At 41.8% G+C, this 22,535-nt stretch overlaps 1 protein-coding gene across 3 annotated transcripts in view; it reads left to right on the top strand.

Annotated features, from left to right (window-relative positions):
* The first annotated feature begins 1,240 nt into the window (after positions 1-1,240).
* ANO10 (anoctamin 10) overlaps positions 1,241-22,535 on the top strand; it is a 230,588-nt gene continuing 209,293 nt past the window's right edge. For 2 of the 3 annotated variants that reach the window (XM_049863253.1, XM_049863250.1), the window contains exons 1-2: positions 1,241-1,345; positions 22,170-22,322. In XM_049863253.1, the coding sequence (XP_049719210.1) occupies positions 22,184-22,322 (139 nt within the window). In that variant the 5' untranslated portion in view covers positions 1,241-1,345; positions 22,170-22,183. The remainder of the gene's footprint in view (positions 1,346-22,169; positions 22,323-22,535) is intronic. The other variant, XM_049863252.1, reaches the window with a different exon arrangement.

Genomic DNA, 22,535 nt, shown 5'->3' with positions numbered 1-22,535 from the left:
TGGCTGACTCTGAGTCTTCAGACTGGTCTGAGCTGGATGAAGGGAGGGAGAAAACGTTAATTTGTTTTTTCTTTCCTTCCACAAAGTTATTGCTTACCTACTGCGGACTTAATGCTGTTCTGGGTACTAGGGATATATCTGTGCACAAAACCACAAAGATAACTGCACTTAAGTGATGTGGAAAAAAGAAATAGTAGAAATAGTGGAATAGCGAAAGGGAGATGGGGAAGAGGTGGAATGGAATGGGGGAGAAAGCCCACTGCCACTCAGCCATTCCCTTATAGGACAGAGTGGAACTACCTGGAAGGGTTTCCGAGGAAGTCGACTGCCACATCTTTCTTCCCTGAAGCGGCTGTTGGGTTTGAACTGCCAACCTTTGGTTAGCAGCCAGGCGTTTTAACCACTGCACCACCAAGGCTCCTTGGATGGGAGAGAGTAGGTATTAAACAGGACGGTCAGAAAGGGCATCACTAAGGTGAGATTTTAGCAAAGACTCGGGGGTGAGGAAGCACACCCAGCAGATACCTGGGGAAGAGCGTTCCAGGTAGAAGAAGCAGCCAGGGCGAAGACCCTGCGATGGGAGGTGCAGGGTGTCTGGCGAGTCCTAGGAATAGCAAGGAGACCAGCGTAGCCGGGGCGGGTACAAGAGGTTTTCAGAGAGATTTTGGGGAGGTGGAGCTGGGACACCTACAGGCCACTGTAAGTACATACTTCGGCTTTGGTTGGACCTGAGGTTTTAGTCATAAATTGGATCTCGGCTTTTATTACCTGAAAATGAGTTCATAATTAAAACGAGATTTATTTTTATATTTGAAGATGACCAGAAAATGGGGTCCTGACCCTTATGGGATGGAAAAGTGGGAGAAGAGGCACATTGCTTCCCCAGCCCCGCCCCCGTCGAAGACACAGCCCAGCTAGGTCCCGCCCCCACTCGGAGTGACAGCTCAGCGAGGCCCCGCCTCCCTCACCGCGGTCCCACCCCCGCTCGGTGTCACGGCCCAGTCAGCCGGTCTTTCCCTTCCACGGGCCGCTCCCACTCCGTGCGACAGCCCAGCTAGGCGCACGTCTCCAGACCCGTCCCCGCCCGGCGCGGAACCCCAGCGAAGTCCCGCCCCCATTCGGAGTGACAGCCCATCCAGGCCCCGCCTCCCCGGCCACAGTCCCGCCCCTTCTGAGCGTCACCGCGTGTAGGCTCCGCCACGCCCGCCACGCCCAGCTCCAGGCCGCGCCCCGCCGACAGGCCCCGCCCCGCCCCTCGCCCTGAGCGTCTGCCGGCCGGGCCTACTGATCTCGCCGGCTCCCAGGCCCGCCCCGGCGGACGTGGAGCGCCGCGGAGGCCGGTGAGGTAGGGGGGCGGGGGGAGGGCCGGGGGCGACGGGGTGAGGGGACGGGACCCGTGTGTCTCTCCGCGGCGAGGAGCTCGGGTCAGTGCGGTTCGCTGAGCCCTGGCCGGCGGGCTGCGGCGGGGCGCCTCCCGGCGGCCGCCCTTCCTTCTCCGGCTCCTGTTGGTGCCGGCGGTGCCGGGAATGGGGAAGTGGGAGCGGGATGGGACTTGAGGTGGGGGTAAGGGTGAGTTCAGTAGGCGAGGGAGAGGTGAAGGTGTGGGTACTGGCGATCGCAGGTGTGAGGATAGTGAGGCCGAAACCTGGGACTGGTGGAGTCAGGATCGGGGTCGTGGGGGGCTTCAGAGCTTTGGGGAAGGAGGTGGTGAGTGGGGGCGGAAGAGCCAGCAGAGCAGAGTGCAGGGCGTCTTTGGGAAGGACCAGCTAGCTCACCGCAGCCCAAGATTCAGGCTGCCCCAGGCAGCCCGGGAGCAGGGAGGGTTAGGGTGTTTCAGAACGGGTTTGGCTCGAACGAGTTTGCAGGATAATGCTCACATCGGGTTGAGTTTCCATCCTTTTGACTGGGACATATTGTACAGTTTAAATTATAGATCAAGTCAGGGGCAGTGCCTGGGACACCTGAGAAATGTGGGTGGGATGGGGTTCTCCTCCTGCAGGCTGCGTCTAATTTCCCCTGGTGGCATAGTGGTTAAGAGCTACGGCTGCTAACCAAAAGGTTGGCAGTTTGAATCCACCAGGCGCTCCTTGGAAACCCTATGGGGCAGTCCTGCCCAGTCCTATAGGGTCACTATGAGTCGGAATCGACTCAATGTCAACGCGTTTTAGTTTTATTCACACCAGCAGCATCAGGGTGGGCTGTCTTGTGTAAACACGCTGTTCCAAGAGCCAAGGCAGTGTATGGACTGAAAAACAGTATAGTTGAAGTTTATTCCAGACTCAAAACACAGTTGCATCAAATTCCCTTAATTCCTGCGGAGTTTTAATTTTTAAAAAATCTAATCTTGTGGGGGTTTAACATTTTTTATATCTTTATTATCTGACTTCCTCCTATATAAAGTCACACCCACCTAGAGGACAAGGAGTTTCCACAGGGCCCATTCTGTGAGGGTGATAAACAGTTTAAGATCAGCTGTGCAAAGTAGCTCATCTGTTTTGAGAAGCTATTGCTGAAAGAATCGTAGAACTGCAGATGAAGAAGAATAAAATGTAAAAATATGAAAAGATTCTGGAAAGGGATAGAAAAGACCTAGTAAATTAGATTGGAGATGTGTGTATGTGTGCGTGTGCACACACTTAAAAAAAAAGTGAACTTTCTTCTTTTCTCTTGTGGTAGAAAAATCTGGAAGATAAAGAAAACTGTAAGGATGAAAATAAAAATCACTTGTTATTTCACCACCCAAATGCACCTTCTGATACATTTCTTCCTAATTCATTTTGTATTTTTTGTATATATAAATGTACATATTACATAATTGGAATCTTTTTATTATACTATTTAGTATTTCACTTTCTCCCCCCACTTAAGATGTTCTTACTTAGCATTTTCATGGGCCAGTACAAATTTTTAAACACCTTTTTTAAATAACTGTGTAATAGCTCATCATATGGATTCATACTTTTACCAAATATTTGTGTTTCAGCTGTGTGCCAGCTACTAGGAGGCGAAGATTTGGTGTTGCTTGAGGTGGATATAGTTGTCACGGGCTTAAATGATAGCTGTACTGTATATACTTTGATTAGCTGATTCCTCAACTGTTGTCGGATATCTAAATCGTCTTCAGTTTTTTGCTTTCATAAACAATAAAACCTTTGTTTTTGAGGCCCGCCAGCTCAGAATAACAGTAAATCTACTGTCACATGTGAATCAAAAGCAATTTATTTTAGTGTATATTGTGTGTATGTGTTAATAAGAGGAAACTAGGGATTTTTTCCCCCTTGGAAGGGAATCTTTTTTTTTTTTTTTTTAATTAAAAAAAACTTAGATTTGTAAAACAGTTGCAAAAATAGTACACAGAGTTCCTTCAGAGTTTGCCTCAGATCTTAACATCTTACATAACTATGGTGCAGTTATTGAAACCAGGGAATTATATTGCCTCAATTCTGTTAACTAATCTACAGGCCTTGTTCAGATTTTACCAATTGTTCCTAACATCCTTTAATCTAGGACAGTTTCTCAGTCTTTCACAGACTTCCATGATCTTGAGACTTTTGAAAAGTACTGGCAAATTAGCTTATAGAATGTCCCTCAATTTGGGTTGCCTGTTGTTTTCTCATGATTAGATGGAGGTTATGAATTTTTGGCAAGAATACCACGCAAATGATATTGTGCCCTTCCCTACATGTTTTATCAGGAGGTTTGCGATGTCGATATCTTTCATTGGTGATGTAACTTTGATCACTTGGTTAAGGTGGCGCTTGCCGAATTTCTCCACCATAAAGTTACCGTTTTCCCCTTTGCCTTTAATAAGTGTTTACTGGGGAGAGCTTTAGAAATTACAAAATATCCTGTTTTTCATTGTGCTTTTGTTGTTGTTAGGTGCTGTCGAGTGGGTTCCGACTCATAGCAACCTCGTGTACAACAGAACAAAATGCTGCCTGATCCTGTGCCATCCTTACAGTTGTTGCCGTGTTTGAGCCTGTTGCTGCAGCAACTGTGTCAATCTATCTTGTTGAGGGTCTTCCTCTTTTTCATTGACCCTCTACTTGACCAAGCATGATGTCTCCAGAGACTGGTCATTCCTGATAACATGTCCAAAGTTTGCGAGACGATGTCTCGCTTCTAAGGAGATTTGTTTTTTTTTTTCTGGCAGTCAATGGTATATTCAGTATTCTTCATCAACACCATAATTCAAATGCGTCAATTCTTTGGTCTTCTTTATTTATTGTCCAGCTTTTGCCTGAACATGAGGCAATTGAAAATACCATGACGTTGGGTCAGGTGCACCTTAGTCCTCAAAGTGATATCTTTGCTTTTTAATACTTTGAAGAGATCTTTTACAGCAGATTTGTCCAATGCTATACGTCTTTTGATTTCTTGATTGCTGCTTTCATGGGAGCTGATTGTGGATCAAAGTCAAATGAAATCATTGATAACTTCAGTATTCCCTCTGTTTACCATGATGTTGCTTATTGGTCCAGTTGTGAGAATTTTCGTTTTCTTTATGTTCAGGTGTAATCCATACTGAAGGTTGTAGTCTTTGCTCTTTATCAATAAGTGCTTCAAGTCCTCTTCACTTTCAGCAAGCAAGGTAGTGTCATCTGCATATTGCAGGTTGTTAATGAGTCTTCCTCCAGTCCTGATGCCACGTTCTTCATATAGTCCAGCTTCTTGGATTATTTTCTTAGCATACAAATTGATAAGTATGGTGAAAGAATACAGTGCTGATGCACACCTTTCCTGATTTTAAACCACATAGTATCCCCTTATCGTGTTCAGACCACTGCCTCTTGGTCTATGTACAGGTTCCTCATGAACACAAGTGTCCTGGAATTCCCATTCTTTGCAATGTTATCCATAAATTGTTATGGTCCATACAGTTGAATGCCTTTGCATAGTCAATAAAACACAGGTAAACATCTTTCTGGTATTCTCTGCTTTCACTAAGTAAGACCCATCTGACATCAGCAATGATATCCCTCATTCCACATCCTCTTCTAAATCCAGCTTGAATTTCTGGCAGTTCCCTGTTGATGTACTGCTGCAACCGTTTTTGAATTATCTTTAGCATAATATTGATATGATATTAATGGTATTGTTCGATAATGTCCCCATTCTGTTATATCACCTTTCTTTGGAATGGGTATGAATGTGGATCTCTTCCAGGTGGTTGGCCAGGTAGCTGTCTTCCAAATTTCTTGGCATAAATGGGTGAGCACTTCCAGTGTTACATCCATCTGTTGAGATATCTCAGTTGATATTCCATCAGTTCCTGGAGCCTTGTTGCCTGTGCCTTCAGTGCACTTCTTCCTTCAGTACCACTGATTCTTGATCATAGGCTACCTCCTGTAGTGGTTGAACATCGACCAACCCTTTTTGTTACAGGGACTTTGTGTATTCCTTCCATCTTCTTTTGATGCTTCCTGCATCATTCGTTTTTTTGCCCCTGTTGTTGTTGTTAGGTGCCGTTTCATAGCGACCCTATATGCAACAAAAAGGAAACACTGCTTGGTCTTGCACTATCCTCACAGTCGTTGTTATGCTTGAGCCCATTGTTGCAGCCACTGTGTCAATCCATCTCATTGAGGGTCTTCCTCTTTTTCGCTGACCTTCTCCTTTACCAAGCATGACGTCCTTTTCCAGGGACTGATCCCTCCTGATAACATGTCCGAAGTATTTGAGACATAGTCTCGCCATCCTTGCTTCAAAGGAGCACCCTGGTGGTACTTCTTCCAAGACAGGTTTGTTCGTCCTTTTGGCCTTCCGTGCTATATTCAGTACTCTTCTCCAACACCACAATTCAAAGGCATCAATTCTTCTTTGGTCTTTGTTATTCATTGTCCAGCTTTCACATGCGTGTAAAGCGATTGAAAATACCACGGCTTGGGTCAGGTGCACCTTAGTCTTCAAGGTGACATCTTTGCTTTTCAACTCTTTAAAGAGGTCTTTTGCAGCAGATTTGCCCAATGCAACGTGTCTTTTGATTTCTTGACTGCTCCTTCTGTGAGTGTTGATTGTGGATTCAAGTAAAACAAAATCCTTGACAACTTCAGTCTTTTCTCTGTTTATCATGATGTTGCTTATTGGTCCAGTTGTGAGGATTTTTGTTTTATGTTGTGGTATAATCCATACTGAAGGTTGTGGTCTTTGATCTTTATCAGTAAGTGCTTCAGGTCCTCTTCACTTTCAGCAAACAAGGTTGTGTCCTCTGCATAACGCAGGTTGTTAATGAGTTTTCCTCCAATCCTGATGCCCCGTTCTTCTTCATATGGTCCAGCTTCTCAGATCATGTGCTCAGCATACAGATTGAATAGGTATGGTGAAAGAATACAACCCGATGCACACCTTTCCTGACTTTAAACCATGCAGTATCCCCTTGTTTTGTTCGAATGACTGACTCTTGATCTATGTGTAGGTTCCGTATGAGCACAATTAGGTGTTCTGGAAGTCCCATTCTTTGCAATGTTATCCATAATTTGTTATTATTGTTTTTCCCCATAGAATCCTTCAGTATTGCAACCCAGGGCTTCACTGTTTCTTTAGCTCTTTCAGCTTGAGAAATGCCAAGCGTATTTTTCCCTTTCAATTTTCTAACTATAGGTTTTTACACATTTCATTCTAATTCTTTACTTCATCTTCTCAAGCCACTGTTTGAAATCTTCTGTTCAGCTCTTTGATGTTATTATTTCTTCTGTTTGTTTTCGCCACTCTACATTCAAGAGTAAGTTTCAGAGTCTCTTCTGACATCCATTTTGGTCTTTTCTTTGTTTCTTATCTTTTTAGTGACCTTTTGCTTTGTTCATGTATGATATCCTTGATGTAATTCCACAACTCATCTGGTCTTTGGTCCTTAGTGTTCAGTGCATCAAATCTATTCTCGAGATGGTCTCTCCATTCAGGTGGAATATATTCAAGGTTGTACTTTGGCTTTTGTGGACTGGTTTTAATTTTCTTCAGCTTCAACTTGAACTTGCATATGTGCAATTGCTGGTCTGTTCTGCAGTCGGCCCCTGGCTTTGCTCTGACTGATGATATCGAGCCTTTCCATCCTCTCTTTTCATATGTGTAGTTGACTTGTTTTCCTGTATATTCCATCCAGCTAGGCCCGCTTTTATAGTCACTGATTACGTTGTTGAAAAAAAGGTATTTGCAGTGAAGAAGTCATTGGTGTTGCAAAATTCTGTCATGTGATCTTTGGCATCATTTCTGTCACTAAAGCCATGTTTTCCAACTAGTGATTATTCTTCTTTGTTTCCAGCTTTCACATTCCAATGACCAGTAATTATCAACACATCTTGATTGCATGTTTGATCAATTTCAAATTGCAGAAAGTTTGTAAAAATCTTCAATTTTTTCATCTTTGGCATTAGTGGTTGGTGCGTAAGTTTGAATAATGTCATGTTAACTGGCCTTTCTTATAGATGTATGGATATATCCTATCACTGACAGTGTTGTATTTCAGCATAGATCTTGAAATCTTCTTTTTGACAATGAATGTGACACCATTCCTCTTCAGTTTGTCATTTCCAGTGTGGTATACCATATGCCCAATTAAAAATGGCCAATTCCAGTCCATTTCAGCCTGGTAACGCCTAGAATGGAGCCCTAGTGGCACAGTGGTTAAGAGCTTGGCTGCTAACCAAAAGGTCAGTGGTTTGAATCTAGCAGCTGCTCCTTGGGAACCCTTTGGGGCAATTCTACCGTGCCTATAGGGTTGCTGTGAGTCAGAATTAACTCTATGGCACGGGTTTTTGATTTTATCTACTTATTGGAGTCCCTGTGTAGTGCAGTTAATGCAGTCAGCTGCTAACCAAAAGGTTGGAGGTTTGAGTCCACTCAGAGGTGTCATAGAAGAAAAGTCTGGTGATCTGCTTCTGAAAAATCAGCCTTGAAAACCTGACGGAGCACAGCTCTACTCTAACACACATAGGGTAGCCATGAGTTGGCATCAACTCAGTGGCAAATAATACTGGTACTATCTGCTGATCTTGTGCCCTGGGGCCTGGTTGGAACCTGGCTGCTCCATGCCTTGTAGTCATCCCCAGGCTGCTGTCCTGGCTGACATTCCTAATAGAACGGGGAAATTGGCTGTAGTAGCAGAATCATTCCACCCTCCAGTGCCCAAGAATCCTGTAAGTTGAACCATTGCTTGTTTTTAGGTGCTTCAGCTGAAACAAGACCTCCATCTGCAGCCACACCCAAAGCCTTCATGTTCCTTCATGTCTGGTATTTTGGTCCCACATACTAGTTTCCTGTGTATGATAATGATGGAGCAAGCTCCCATTAAGACTGTCTGATAAAAATGAATATACCATGGATTGCCAAAAGAATGAACAAATCTTGTCTTGGAAGAAGTACAACCAGAATGCTTCTTAGAAGCAAGAATGGCAAGACTATGTCTCACATACTTTGGACGTGTTGTCAGAGGGGATCAGTCCCTGGAGAAGGACATCATGCTTGGTAAAGTAGAGGGTCAGTGAAAAAGAGGAAGATCCTCAATAAGATGGATTGATATAGTGGCTGCAACAATGGACCTAAGCATAACAATGATTGTGAAGATGGCATAGGCCTGGTCAGTGTTTCGTTCTGTTGTATGTAGGGTCGCTATAAGTTGGAACCGACTCGATGGCACCTACCAACAAAAACAACAGTAAAAGTGAATTAGAGACCTTAGTTTAGGCCAAGGCTGCCACGAGGCTTCTTATTTGCCTCACCTTATACCCTACACTTGATATTCAGGCCATCAGGCCAGCCTATGGGAGAAGTGAGACTACAGCAGGCCTGGATTCCACTGGCCAATGAACTGCAAGGATTGAAAGTCCGCCTTCCCCACGCCCTGATGTGTACAGAGCAAAGAGGAGCAGTATATGAGTAATAGCCGACATAAGGCTGATTTCCAAAATGTGAAAATAACTCATATCCCCACCTCATCATTCTGACACCAGCCACCCATGTGGCACTTTCTCTGACCGTAACAACCCAGAGTTCGGTCTCCAGAAGTTAGGACTCTCCTTCCAGCCAATGCCAAACTCGCTGCTGGTTCCAGCCCACACCAGACTCTCTGCTGGTTCTTACTGCTCCCCGTGGGTCAGTAATTCACTGGAATGACTCACAGAACTCATGAAAAATGATTGGGAGCTTGCCCACTAACCAAAAGGTCAGCAGTTTGAATCCAGCAGTCACTCTTTGGAAACCCTATGGGGCAGTTCTGCTCTGTCCTATAGGATGGCTATGAGTCAAAATCTCAGTGGCAGCAGGTTTGGTTTTTATACTTACTTTACTCATTTATTATAACCAGAGAGGAGATGAGTGAAGAGATGCCTCAGGCAAGGTCTGGGAGAGTTCCCAGTACAGGACCACTGTTAACCCCAGGGACTTGCTACTCCCTCTCCCGTGCATGGATGTTCTCACCATTCCAAGAGGCCCCAAAGAGAGCACTCCAAGGTCCTCATCCCCTAGTCATTGGGATCTTAATGAGTATGCATGGCTTGGGTCTTAATACATAGTTATGATCGATCCACTCAGTGAATATGCATGACTGCATTAGATCCCCCTCCCTTCCTAAAATTGGTTGCCAGGTGTGGGGTCTGTGTAGCCCCTACTTGCCGGGACTACTTTGGAAAACGAAGGCAGACGTCTTGAATGCTCTGGTTATTGCAGAAACCAGAGTCAAAGGGCCAAACCAAGTTCTTTGTTCCACAGGCAGGAATCCCCCAAGGAGAGAGGATCCCCAGAGGTGATACTCTGCAGAGATGGGAATCCCCTAAGGAGAGGACACACTCCGGTGGGAGTACCATATGGGGACAGAAATTCCCCAAGGAAGAAGGCACCCCTGGGTGGGGTTAGCATTCAGGAACAGGAAGAAGAGTGGGTCCTGCCTTTTAGGCACACAGCCTGTAAATACACTGAGGTCCAATGGATGACACACGGGCACAACAGCTGAAAACAAGCACATGTGGAGCACTTAGTCCTTGCAAGGCTATCACCTGGCTGTGTTGAAACCAACAAGAAGTTGTTATGTACTAGAGCCTTAAAGGGGCCAAGACTTGTCAACATCCACTAAGAAAGTTTTGCAGGCAGTCTTCCCCCATCCAGAGACACAACCCCCACAGTGCTGTATTCTTTACCTGGCTTCCTCCCCTACATTGGAAAATCTGTTCCTCTGCTGGGCTTCCCACGCCCCATTCTGAGACCCCCACCATGAGCTTTGCATTTGAATCCTGCTTTTTCTTGGAGGTTACATGTAAACCCCATTGCGCCTATGTAGCATGATTAAGAATGTTGCTGACATAGCTTGTATGAACTCCCTACTTGCAAACCCATTTAAAAGTAACCTGCCTGCCCACCCTTGGTGAACAGTCTTGGCAGCAACAGCTCCGGCTGCTCCATTTCCTTGTTCAATGAAATAACAGTGCCTTTCTTGTTCTCTCATCTTGGCCTCTCGCTTATTGGCTGGTATGAGTCATGCTGAGTGAGGACCTGGGGTTTCCACCTGGTAACAATCCTACATGGTTGGCGTTGCTTAAAGTGGAATCCAAGTAACACTGGCACTCATGGTGGTAGTCTATTAGATTGTTTCTGAGCTAGAGCCTGCAGCTACATAGCTGTGGCAAGACCACTGTGATTTCTTATGATGAGACTATAAAACCAACTTTAACATCTTTGGCTGGTAAGTTCACAAAATGAAAAAAGATGTCTTCAGATGGCGTGGTGTCAATGTCCTTGAAAGCGTGCTGCCTTCCAGACCTATCTCCACCACACTGATTGTGTGACTTTGGGACCTATTAACATAATACAGTGAGGTCATGGGACTAGCTGACGCCTACGGCTCCTTCTGCTCTAAAAATTCATCATCCAGTCCCTATGATGCCTTTGGCAGTCTCCTTCTGCACAGGAGCTGAAAGGAGTCAATGTGCTCAAGTCTTGGACAGAAGGCGTTTTACTGTTAGTTAACCTTTCCTCAAAACAAAACAATCTTTAAAGCTAGGCAGCTGCTTTTATACAAAGTTGGTGTGTTTTTAACTGGGGAATAAAGCAAAATATTATCTTGTATAAAAGTATAATTTGATCTTTATTAAAGTGTTTATTTTATATTTACTGCTGTAGATGTGGGACTCTACTATTTAAAAAAATACAGAAACCACTTTTTTTTTCTGATTGTAAAAAGTACCTGTTCATTAAAATTTAAGTAAAGAAGAATATAAAAATCATCTTAAATCCTACCTAGAAATAGCACTTTGGAGAGATAGTGATTTGGTTATCAAATAGTTCAAGACTGTTTGACTAATCATTGATGCAATTTTTATTAAGATGCACACACATATGCACATACCTCATAGACCGATATCTGTGTGTACACACACACACATCCCGTAGACTGATATCTGTGTACACACACACACACACACACACACACACGCGCGCGCGCACACACACACACACACAGTTAAGGGTGTGAGCTCTGGCATCAGACTGCCTGGTTTGGAATCCCAGCTCCCCAGCTTGTTACTGTGGGATATTGGATGAGCTGTTTGACATCCTTCACTTCACTTCTCTCTACTGTAAAATGGAAGCATTAAAGTTTCTTCTTGTTGGGGTTGGTGTGAGGATTAAATGAGTTATTTCAGGTAAGAGTGTGTAGCACAGTGTCTTGCATGCCTAAGTCCTCAGCAAATGTTAGCTAGTGTTGTCATTTTGATGCTAAACCTCCATATCCCACTGTAGAGCAATATTTTCCCAACTTTTTATTATGAAAAATTTCAGACCTTCAGGAAAGTTGAAAGAATACCGTGGATAACACCCATCTTCTCACCCCCTAGATTTACCTATTGGGGTTCATATCCCCCTGGCACATTGATAATCCTCTGCTCAGAAACCTACTTATTGGCCATCAGGTCAGATGTAAACTACAGCATTTGTTATCTTTAAATAGCCACAGCTTACAAAACATAGCCCCTCAGCTTTAGTCAGCCAGTCTTTTTATTGTTCTTCTCTTATGTTGCCTTTGTTCTTGCTTCCTTGATTTTACATATGTTGTTCCCCTGTGTGGAACACGATTCTCCCTTTGCTTGATGCAAAACTTTCAGTGTTCTGAGTTAGCATGGCTCTAATTGCTATGTGTTATCATCCTCTAAGTTCTGTAAAATTCCTGACCATGCTATTAGCTATTTGGAGGTAAGTACCAAGCCTATCATGATCTTGTTTCCTTCATAGAGCCTACCGTGATGACTCTTGTTGGCCAGTGTCTTTAAATAGCATTCCAGATGCCTTTGTAGTATACTTTGAATCCAGCATTGATTTATACTGCCTGTATTGACCCCAAACAAAACATACGCTCTGTTCAAGAAAAGCAGTGCTGCTTCGTGCAAGCCAGACAACCTGGATCTGCTTGATTAGATTGCTGCAAGATCGTGATTTCCCCTAAAGGAAAGATGCTATACAGTGTTAATCACCTTGTTTGTGATTGTTTCCATGAATTGATTTCTACTTGTCCTTTGGAGTCATTAAAACTTATATCATGTACAAAGTTACCCAAAACCATTGCCGACTCATAGCGACCCTATATGTACAAAGTTAGAAAATATAAAACCAAAGTCTGAAACTTGCACCTGGTTGAGAACCACTGGGTTAGAGAGTCACATGAGAAACGTTTTAGAGTGAGAGCATTCTGTCTTAGCGACTGACTCCATTTTTAGGTCTCCAAGTTGACTGCAATATTTTTCAAGCTTGGTAAAGGGATTAAGATGATATCCTTGAAAAAAATTAAAGAACCTGGAAAGGGAAGCTGATATTGGGAAGAAGTTAATGGACTTAGTTTAGGGTCTATTGAGACCGAAACGTTGGTATCTCCTGATTTATACTAGCCAATAATAGAAATGTTACCATTTTTTTTTTTTTTTTTGTATGCAGTGGCAAGCTGTTGTGCTGAGTGCAGTATATGTGTTATTTCAATCTCAAACCAATCCAGTGTGGTGTCTTTCATTGTTTTTACCCTACAAATTGCCTGAGGCCACACAACTAAAAAGGCCAGGAGTTGAATTTGAATTTAGGTCCATCATATGTACAGGTCAAGCCCTTCTTAATCATTACACTCTAATAGGATTTCAGACAGCTTGTAATAAAATGCATACTTATACATAAGCCCAAACACTGAAACAAACCAAGACAAAGGGATTGTATTAATCAGAGTAAGTTAAGCTGTATATCACTTAGACCCCCACATGTATAATAGTCTCAACTGTAAGGTATTTCCCCTTTCTTCCAAGGCAGGCGTTGCTGATGGGTGAACAGCTCGACTCCACTCTGGTTCAGGGACCTGTGCTTTTCCATCTTGTGTTCCATTATCCCCAGGGACCTGTGGAAGGGGAGAGAAAACATGGAGGAGGCATAACCACTCCCCTTAAAAGCCTTGGCTTGGGCTTGGCATGTACTTACTACTTCAGCTCATATGCCATTGGGTAGAACTTAGTCACATGTCCATACCGAGCTCCAGCAGCTGGAAAATTATAGTTTAGCCATGTGCTCAGGCAAAGCAGGGGACAACGAATCTCAGAGACAGTCTTTTCTACAGCAACCAAGAAAAAAGAATTGAGTAGAGAACGAGAATTAGAAACCCTAGACAAGGCCTTGAAGATCCTCCTGATAGTCTGAGAACTGATCCTAAAATGCAGGCTGATTTTGGATTCATTTGAGCAAGAATACGATTTCACAGGCTTTAATTTTTATAAATGGGCAGGGTTGTGGTTGTTGTTAGGTGCCGTCGAGTCGGTTCTGACTCATAGCGACCCTATGCACAACAGAACGAAACACTGCCCAGTCCTGCGCCATCCTTACAGTCGTTATGCTTGAGCTCATTGTTGCAGCCACTGTGTCAATCCACCTCGTTGAAGGTCTTCCTTTTTTCCGCTGACCCTGTACTCTGCTAAGCATGAAGTCCTTCTCCAGGGACTGATCCCTCCTGACATCACGTCCGAAGTATGTAAGATGCAGTCTCGCCATCTTTGCCTCTAAGGAGCATTCTGGCCCCACTTCTTCCAAGACAGATTTGTTCGTTTTTTTTTGTATATTCAATATTCTTTGCCAACACCACAATTCAAAGGTGTCAATTCTTCTTCGGTCTTCCTTATTCAGTGTCCAGCTTTCACATGCATATGATGCGATTGAAAATATCATGGCTTGGGTCAGGTGCACCTTAGTCTTCAAGGTGACATCTTTGCTCTTCAACACTTTGAAAAGGTCCTTTGGAGCAGATTTGCCCAATGCAATGTGTCTATGGGCAAGGACTACTTATTAATTATGCCTTAAATGAATTATTAATACTGTACTTTTATGCAAATAATGTACATCTTCTGCGTTTGTTTGTTGGCTGTGCCCTCCCCCTACGAGGCACCCTCACAAGCTCCATGCCGGTCGTCTTCCATATGTTGTGCTGACTCAGGACCAGTACATAGACTGAGAGGCAGTGGTTTGAACACAACATGGGGATACTGTGTGGTTTAAAATCAGGAAAGGTGTGCATCCAGATTATATCCTTTCACCATACTTATTTAATCCATATGCTGAGCAAATAATCTCAAGAAACTGGACTATGTGAAGAAGCAAGTGACCTCTGGATTGGAGGAAGACTCTTAACAACCTGTGATATACAGATGACACAATGTTGCTTGCTGAAAGTGAAGAGGACTTAAAACACTGATAAAGATCAAAGATTACAGCCTTTAGTATGGATTACACCTCAACATAAAGAAAGTAAAATCCTTACAACTGGGCCAGTAAGCAACATCATGGAGAAAAGATTGAAGCTGACAAGGATCTCATTTTATGTGGATCCACAGTCAACGTCCATGGAAGCGGCAGTCAAGAAAACAAACGACGTGGTGCATTGGGCAAATCTGCTGCAAAAGACTTCTTTAAAGTGTTAAAAAAGCGAAGGTGTCACTTTGAAGACTAAGGTGTGCCTGACATAAGCCATGATATTTTCACTTGCCTCATATATTTGTGAAAACTGAAAAGTGAATAAGGAAGGAAGACCAAAGAAGAATTGGTGCATTTGAATTATGATATTGGTGAAGAATACTGAATATACCATGGACTACCAGAAGAGCAAACAAACTTGTCTTGGAAGAAGTACAGCCAGAAAGCTCCTTAGAAGCAAGGGTGGCAAGACTTCATCTCATGTACTTTGGGCATGTTATCAGGAGGGACCAGTCCCTGGGGAAGGACATCATGCTTGGTAAAGAAGAGGGTCAGGGAAATAGGGGAAGACTCTCAATGAGGTGAATTGACACGGCGGCTGCAACAGTGGGTTCAAGCATAATGATGATTGTGAGGGTGGCGCAGGACTGGGCAGTGTTTCATTCTGTTGTACATAGGGCCGTTATGAGTTGGAACCAACTGAAGGGCACCTAACAGAAACAACAACATCCATTATTCCTGTGTTAGAGCAGATATTTCTAGACTTACTTAAATTTTTACTTTTGATCATTTTGGACTAATTTCTGCATTATAACAATTTTGAATAATTTTTTCCCTTTGTCTTCTTCTTATGTAAGGCATTCTTGAGGTTCACCCTTTGGCCAAAGATTAGACAGGTCTATAGAGAACAATAACACACGTGAGGAACGTGCTTCGTAGTTCACTTCATGTGTAGGAGACCGTTGGGCATCTAGCCCAAAAGTGAAGATGAGAAGGTAGGAAGAGACAGGAAAACTGGACAAATGGAACCAGGGAACCCAGGGTGGAGAAGGGGAGAGTGCTGCCACATTGTGGGATTGGTAACCAATGTCACAATACAATTTGTTTATTAACTGTTTAATGAGAAACTAATTTGCTTTGTAAACTTTCACCTAAGGCGTGATAAAAAAAAATATAAAGGGAAGGAGGAAGGAAGGAAGGGAGGAAGGAAGGGGACAGGTGGATAGCTGTTAAAAATCAATAAGATCAGCAGTGCCCACCACAAATTAGTACCAATGCTGTATATTGAAGACATAAAGTTACTGCATTTAAGCATAAAATTTAGTTGTGAGAATCCTGCTAGTCAAGGCTAAAATAATCCCTTGAATCAAAAGTTATCTAATAATAGAAAAAGGAGCCTCGGTGGTGTAAAGGTGAAGCTCTTGGCTGTTAACTGAAAGGTTGGGAGTTTGAGCCCCCCCAGCATCTCTGTGTAGAAAGACCTGCCGATCTGCTTCTGTAAAGATTAAAAAATTAGAGCCTAAAAAACTCAATGTGGCAGTTCTACTCTGTCACATGGAGTTGCTATGATTCAGAATTGACTTGATGGTACCCAAAAACAATAGAAAATGTGCCACTTTATAGACAGAAGCAAATTATCCTTGTGCCCTCCCCTTCTTAAAAGGATTTGTTAGCTGAGTACTTGGCCTCTCTCTTTGAGTCTATTTATCTCAATAAGTTAGATTACTCCATTTGTATTTACCAGATATGGTTACTCTTAATTCCATTATTTTATGTTCATTTTCTGTTTCGAACGGTTTATTTTCTGTCTTTTGTTATGCCAGTTGATTTATTTTGTGCGTATTTTCCTTCTGGAAATTTGGAAAGTTTATTTCACTTTTTAGTTCTTATAGTGACATTTATAACTCTCCAGTATCCTTAATCTTGTATTTGTTGACTTCCCAAATTTAGGTGATTGAATAAGTTCTGTGAAAGATGAGAAAATTGTACTTGTATACTTTACGCTTCCTCTGACTTTTTATATTAGCTTTATTTTGTTAAGTTTTACAACATTTGCTTTCTAACCGTACAGCCTACCGTTCTGTGTGTACTTGAATTCAGTGCTCACTTCTTGTCCTTTTGTGATGACATCTTCATTTCCCTCTGGGTGGGGTTATCAACTAGTTTGCCCAACAAGGACATTCCCTGTGTTTCTTCAGCCTTCAGAATTCCTCTCTCTTCCATCTGGACTTGAATGGCAACTTGATGTGAATAATTTTCCTTCCCTCAGGACTTCTTAGGCATTGCTTCTGTATTACCTATTTCTATGGAGAACCCTGAGGCTAACCTGGTTTATTCCCCCTTTTTGGTAAATTGCTTACTTTTTTAGCCTGGACTGGGTGACTGAGGAGGAGAGGGAGCTTGTGGCATTGGTTCTGGGACTTTCTACTCCTTTCCCTGGTTGTGAATTTTTACATTGTGACTCGAGGTTTTCTTTTTAGCTGCTCAGTATCTTTTGTTACATATATAAAACAAAAACATATTTGTTTTTAGCTGAGTTTTACTTATTTTTGATGCATTAATTTTGCTTTAAGCCAGGAGATTCTGTAATCTGGCTTTACTTTGTCGTTTAATCTTGTTCTCTGTTTTAGCTTACCTTCGATAAGCGTTCTATGGTAGACAATTCAAAATTAAGATTTTATTTAGTAGGAAAAAGCGTGTGGAATAACTGTTTGTGCTTCCTCTAGTTTCAAGCTCCTTATGGAAAATTATTTTTTCTTGGTTTATTGTGAGTTTAGCAAAGTTACTTAAACTTCTTTTTTTTTATTTTCCTCTATTTTTTCATGTAAATCATGTTATGAGGATTAAATAGTGTCATTTATGCAGGTACCTAACAGTGTCTTAGACACAGTGGGCATTCAATAAAGGAGAATTAAAGTTAAAAGGGGGTGGAAGCGTTCATATATTGCAAATATTCTCTGCTCACTGAGAAGAAGATTGGTAAATTCCAGATACCAGATCGTATTCTGTCGTAAAAATCAAAAAGTCTGGCTTGTATTCTTTTCTTTAAAAAACAAAACAAACCTTTTTTTAAAAACAGAATTGTATAATACACATATTGAGAAATGTACAGAAGATAAAGGTAACAAATGGCTCAGTTATTACAAAAGTGAATTTCCTTATAACCAATGTCTAGACCAAAAAATGAAACATTGTCAGCACCCTAGAAGTTTCCTTATGGCCCCTCGCAATGACCACTCCTCCCCTGCTACCCACATGGAAGCAAGCACTGGCCTGACTTCTAAGACTGGTCTAGTTTTGCCTGTTTTTGAATTGTATACTGTATTTTATGCAAATACGTGCTACAAGTCCCTCCCCCCCCCCAAAGGCAGCTACCCCCTGCAAGGTATTTTTTAAGTGGGCTATGTTAGCTTTTTTTTACAGCACAAAAACATGTAACACATGCGTTATTTGTGTAAAAATACGATAAATGGAAACCATACAGTCTGTATTCTTTTGTGCCTGGACCCTCTTAATAAGGTAGTTATGGAATTTCATCCACATGGTTGCATATATCTGTAGTTCATTATCGTTGCTGTATGGTGTAACATTGTGTGACTATACCACAATTTATCCATCTCGTCATGGGCATGTGGGTGATTCCCAATTTTGGGCTGTTACAACTAGAGCAAGGGCACCTATGTTGTAGAGGACACCTGTTTGCATTTCTGTTGGTTATATACCTAGAGTAGAATTGCTGGTCGTAGGGTCTGCATACATTCAGCTTTAGTAGAAACCACCAACAGCTTTCCAAAGTGTTTATACCAACAAGGTATTCTTGCTATTTAGCATTGTCAGTCGTTACTTTTTACTGCTCTAGTAGCTTTAATTTGTACTTCCCTGATGACTTTCGTGTTGATTGACATTTGAATATGCTATTTTGTGAAGTGTCCAAGTATTTTGCCCATTTTTGGGTTGTCTCTTTCTCCTTAAAGTATAGAAGTTCTTCATGTGTTCTGTATATGAGTTCTTCGTTAGATACATGTATGGTGACTGTCTCTGTGGGTTGCCTTTTCACTGTCTAAATAGTGTCTTTATATGAACAGAAGCTTTTACTATCATGTGTTTTAATTCTATGTACATCTAATTCCCATAAGTCGTTATACTTTCATCTATTGTTTTAACAATGATTCCTTATCTAGCTTTACGTACATATTTACCTGAGTTATTGCTCTTCTTTCCTTCCTGCATCTCCAAGTTTCTATCTGTGATCCTTCTATGTTAAGAACATCCTTTATCAGAGAATGAAGAACACCAAAGACAGAATAAAAATATTAGCCCTAGAGACAGAAAGGGCCACATAAACCAGAGACTCCATCAGCCTGAGACCAGAAGAACTAGATGGTGCCCAGCTACCACCAATGACTGCCCTGACAGGGAACACAACAGAGAGTCCCTGATGGAGCAGGAAAAAAGTGGGGGTGCAGAACGCATATTCTATTAAAAAGATCAGACTTAATGACCTGACTGAGACTGGAGGAACCCCAGAAAACACGGCCCCCAAACTCTTTTAACCTACAACTAAAAACATTCCTGAAGCCAGCTCTTCAGAAAAATATTAGACTGGACTGTAAGACATAAAATGATACTCGTGAAGAGTGTTCAAGTAGATACATGAGACTAAATGGGCAGCTCCTGTCCAGAGGCAAGGTGAGAAGGCAGAAAGGGACAGGAGCGGTTGAATGGAAGCAGGAAATCTGGGGTGGGAAGGAGGAGTGTGCAGTCACATTACATGGAGAGCAACTAGGGTCACATAATACCTGTATAACGTGAGCTGTATACTTTCACTTAAAGCACAATAAAAATAAAAAAAAGGAAAAAAAATCCTTTGTTATCATTTTATTTAGTGCAAGTATGCTGGCGATGAATCCTCTCATTATTCATTTGAAAATGTTCTTATTTCCCTTTTATTCTTGAAGCATATTTTGACTGAGTATACAATCTTGGGATACCTGGTGGTTAAGAGCTCAGCTGTTAACCAAAAGGTTGACAGTTCAAATCTATCAGCTGTTCCTTGGAAACCCTATGGGACAGTTCTACTCTGTCCTATAGGGTCGCTATGAGTCGGAATTGACTTGATGTCAGCGAGTTTTGTATCAATCTTGGATTGCTTGTAATTTTCTCTCAATACTTTGAAGGTACTTTTTAAGATACAGTGGCTTCCATTGTTTTTACAGATGTCAGTCTAATATTTCCCTTCAAAAGTATTTTGCTTTTATTTTTCTGATCGATTTTAAGATTTTCTCTCTTGGGTCTTCTGCTGTTTTACTATAGTGTTTTCCTTTTATTTATCCTGCTTGAGGCACATTGAGCTACTTAAATCTTATGTCTTGATACGTTTTATCAGTTTTGGGAAATTCTTAGTCAGTCTTGCCTCAGATATTGTTTTTGCCCCAATCTCTCCTTTCCCTGCTTCTGAGAATCCTTGTGTCTCCTTGTCTCTTACCTTCTTTTCTGTATTTTTTCCCTTTTTGCTCTCAGGGCTTCATTCTTGATATTTTCTTTAGACCTACTTTATAGTTCATTGATTTTCTCTTTAGCTTTGTCTAATTTTCTGTTAAAGCCTCACTTGGGTTATTAATTTAATCATATCTTTAAATTCTAGACTTGCCATTTTTAAAAAATAATTTTCAGTTCTCTGCCAAAATTCTTAACCTTGTCTTTTAGTTCCTTGAACATATAGGTATTTTAAAGTCTGTTCAAGTAACTCCATTATTTGAATCTATTGTGTATTTCTTTATATTGTTTGGTGTTTCTCTTCATTTTCATTTATATTAATTTGTGTCCCTATGTGCTTGGTGTAGGAGCTATGGTGGTTCAGTGGTTAAGCAAAAGATTGGTGGTTCAAACCCACCAGCTGCTCTGTGAGAGAAAGATGTGGCAGTCTGCTTCTGTAAAGATTACAGCCGTGGAAACCCTATGGGGCTGTTCTACTCTGGCCTATAGGGTTGTTATGAGGTGGAATTGACTCAAAGGCAATGGCTTTGGTTTGGTTTTCTGTGCGTGGTTATTTTTCTTTTTCTTTGAATTTTATTCTTTGTGTATAAAAAACTTATAAAATTTTGAGGCACAGAAAGATGGCATCTTCCTCTAGAGAAGATCTATGTTTACTCTGTCAGGCAGCTAGGAGGACTAGCAATCTGGGATTATCAAAATCCAGTTTCAAGGATTAAGATGCCATGAACCTAGAGTTTAGTTCCTATCATGGCTAGTCTTCTTTTGGTTCACTCTTATCTTTAGGATGTAGCCTTTTAGGGTCTCATATCAAAGTTTGGGAATTTTACCTGAGCCTTTTCCTTATTTTTTGTCCTCTATTCCCTGGTGACCAACAGAGGCACTGCCTAGCTCCTCGCCCTCTCAGCTCTTCCCATATTGGCAGAGGCAGCCCTTGGGGAACTGGTTGCAAGTGCTGACCTTCTTCTCTGAGTTTCTTCTGGAGATGGGCCCCATGATTCCCCACTGCATTGTTGGCTTTCTGATACCCACAGACAGATTTAGAAATGATATATATGTGTATATATAAATACATATAAATATATAGTCTAGTTGCCTTCAGCAGGAGGGTTTATGTGAACTCCTTAATCTGTCCCCTGGAAATTAAAGTCTTAACTTGTGTTCTTAATGTGGCACTGTTAGAATATTTAGTTTTAGGAGAGATGTACAGTAGTTGTTCTGCCTGGTTACTGGTACTCTAGAGCGTCCTATATAGTTACAACTTGACCACTCATTACCATTAACGTTTTTCTATTTTTCTTAGTCATCATTCAGTCTAGTTGTTAGCTTTTATTGATTTTACCTCCAGTCTATCCACATCCCTCCACTGCCACGGTTCAGACCATTATTAGCTCTTTCTAGACTACTCTATTCGCCTCCTATGGTCCCCTGCACTCCATTCTGACCCTTTGTGATCTATAATAGCTCCATACTCAAAAATGAAATCTGTGTCAATTCCCTGCTGATAATTGGTGACTCCCATTGTATATCGGACAAAGCCCAATTCCTTTGTAATCAGGGACTCTAGTTAGATACCAGCTCATCCCCATCCTCCCTTCCTCTCACACATAGTTAATGCTCCAGCTGTACCTAACCACTTACATTTCCCTGAACCTTTGTAAATACTTTCCTACTCCCCTTGTGTGAGACCATTTTACCTTGTTATCCTTCATTTACCAAATGTCTCCCCTGCTGTATTCTGAGCTTCTTATGGAAAAGAATGGCATTCTCTTCATCTTTGTAAGGGCCTGGCTCATATGTGTGCTTTGAACCATTGGTTGAGCCTTTTTAAGGTCGTATTAGGCATCCAGATCATGGGGAATTTCCTTCATCTTGGAGGTCAGAATTATGTGTAATGTAGAGAAAGTGTAAGCACGGTCTATAGCACATCTCTCTTTTCCATAATAACCCATTTTTGCCTTTTATTTTATTTTAATTTTCAGCAAGCTTGTCAAAGATGAAAGTTACCTTATCAGCTTTGGATACTTGTGAGACTTCTTTCACGCCTTTAGTAGTCATAGAACTTGCTCAGGATGTGAAAGAAGAAACCAAAGAATGGCTGAAAAACAGAATTATTGCTAAAAAGAAAGATGGAGGTGAGTAAAATAAATATTACTCAGACTTAGTCATGCTTAGTGACTAAATATGTATTTAGAAATGTGTTTCACAGTTTTCTCATTGATGTATTTTATTTATTAATGCCCATTTCTTTGTTCTTTATTATTCATCTAGGACTTGAAACAAGGTATTAAATCAACATTAGACTCCAAGTCCCCATTAGGCTGTAAGCAACATGCGTAGCTTTGTTC

Source organism: Elephas maximus, chromosome 20 (genome assembly GCF_024166365.1).
Source record: "Elephas maximus indicus isolate mEleMax1 chromosome 20, mEleMax1 primary haplotype, whole genome shotgun sequence".
Lineage (NCBI taxonomy): Eukaryota > Metazoa > Chordata > Mammalia > Proboscidea > Elephantidae > Elephas > Elephas maximus.
This window is presented reverse-complemented; position numbering and strand designations above follow the sequence as displayed.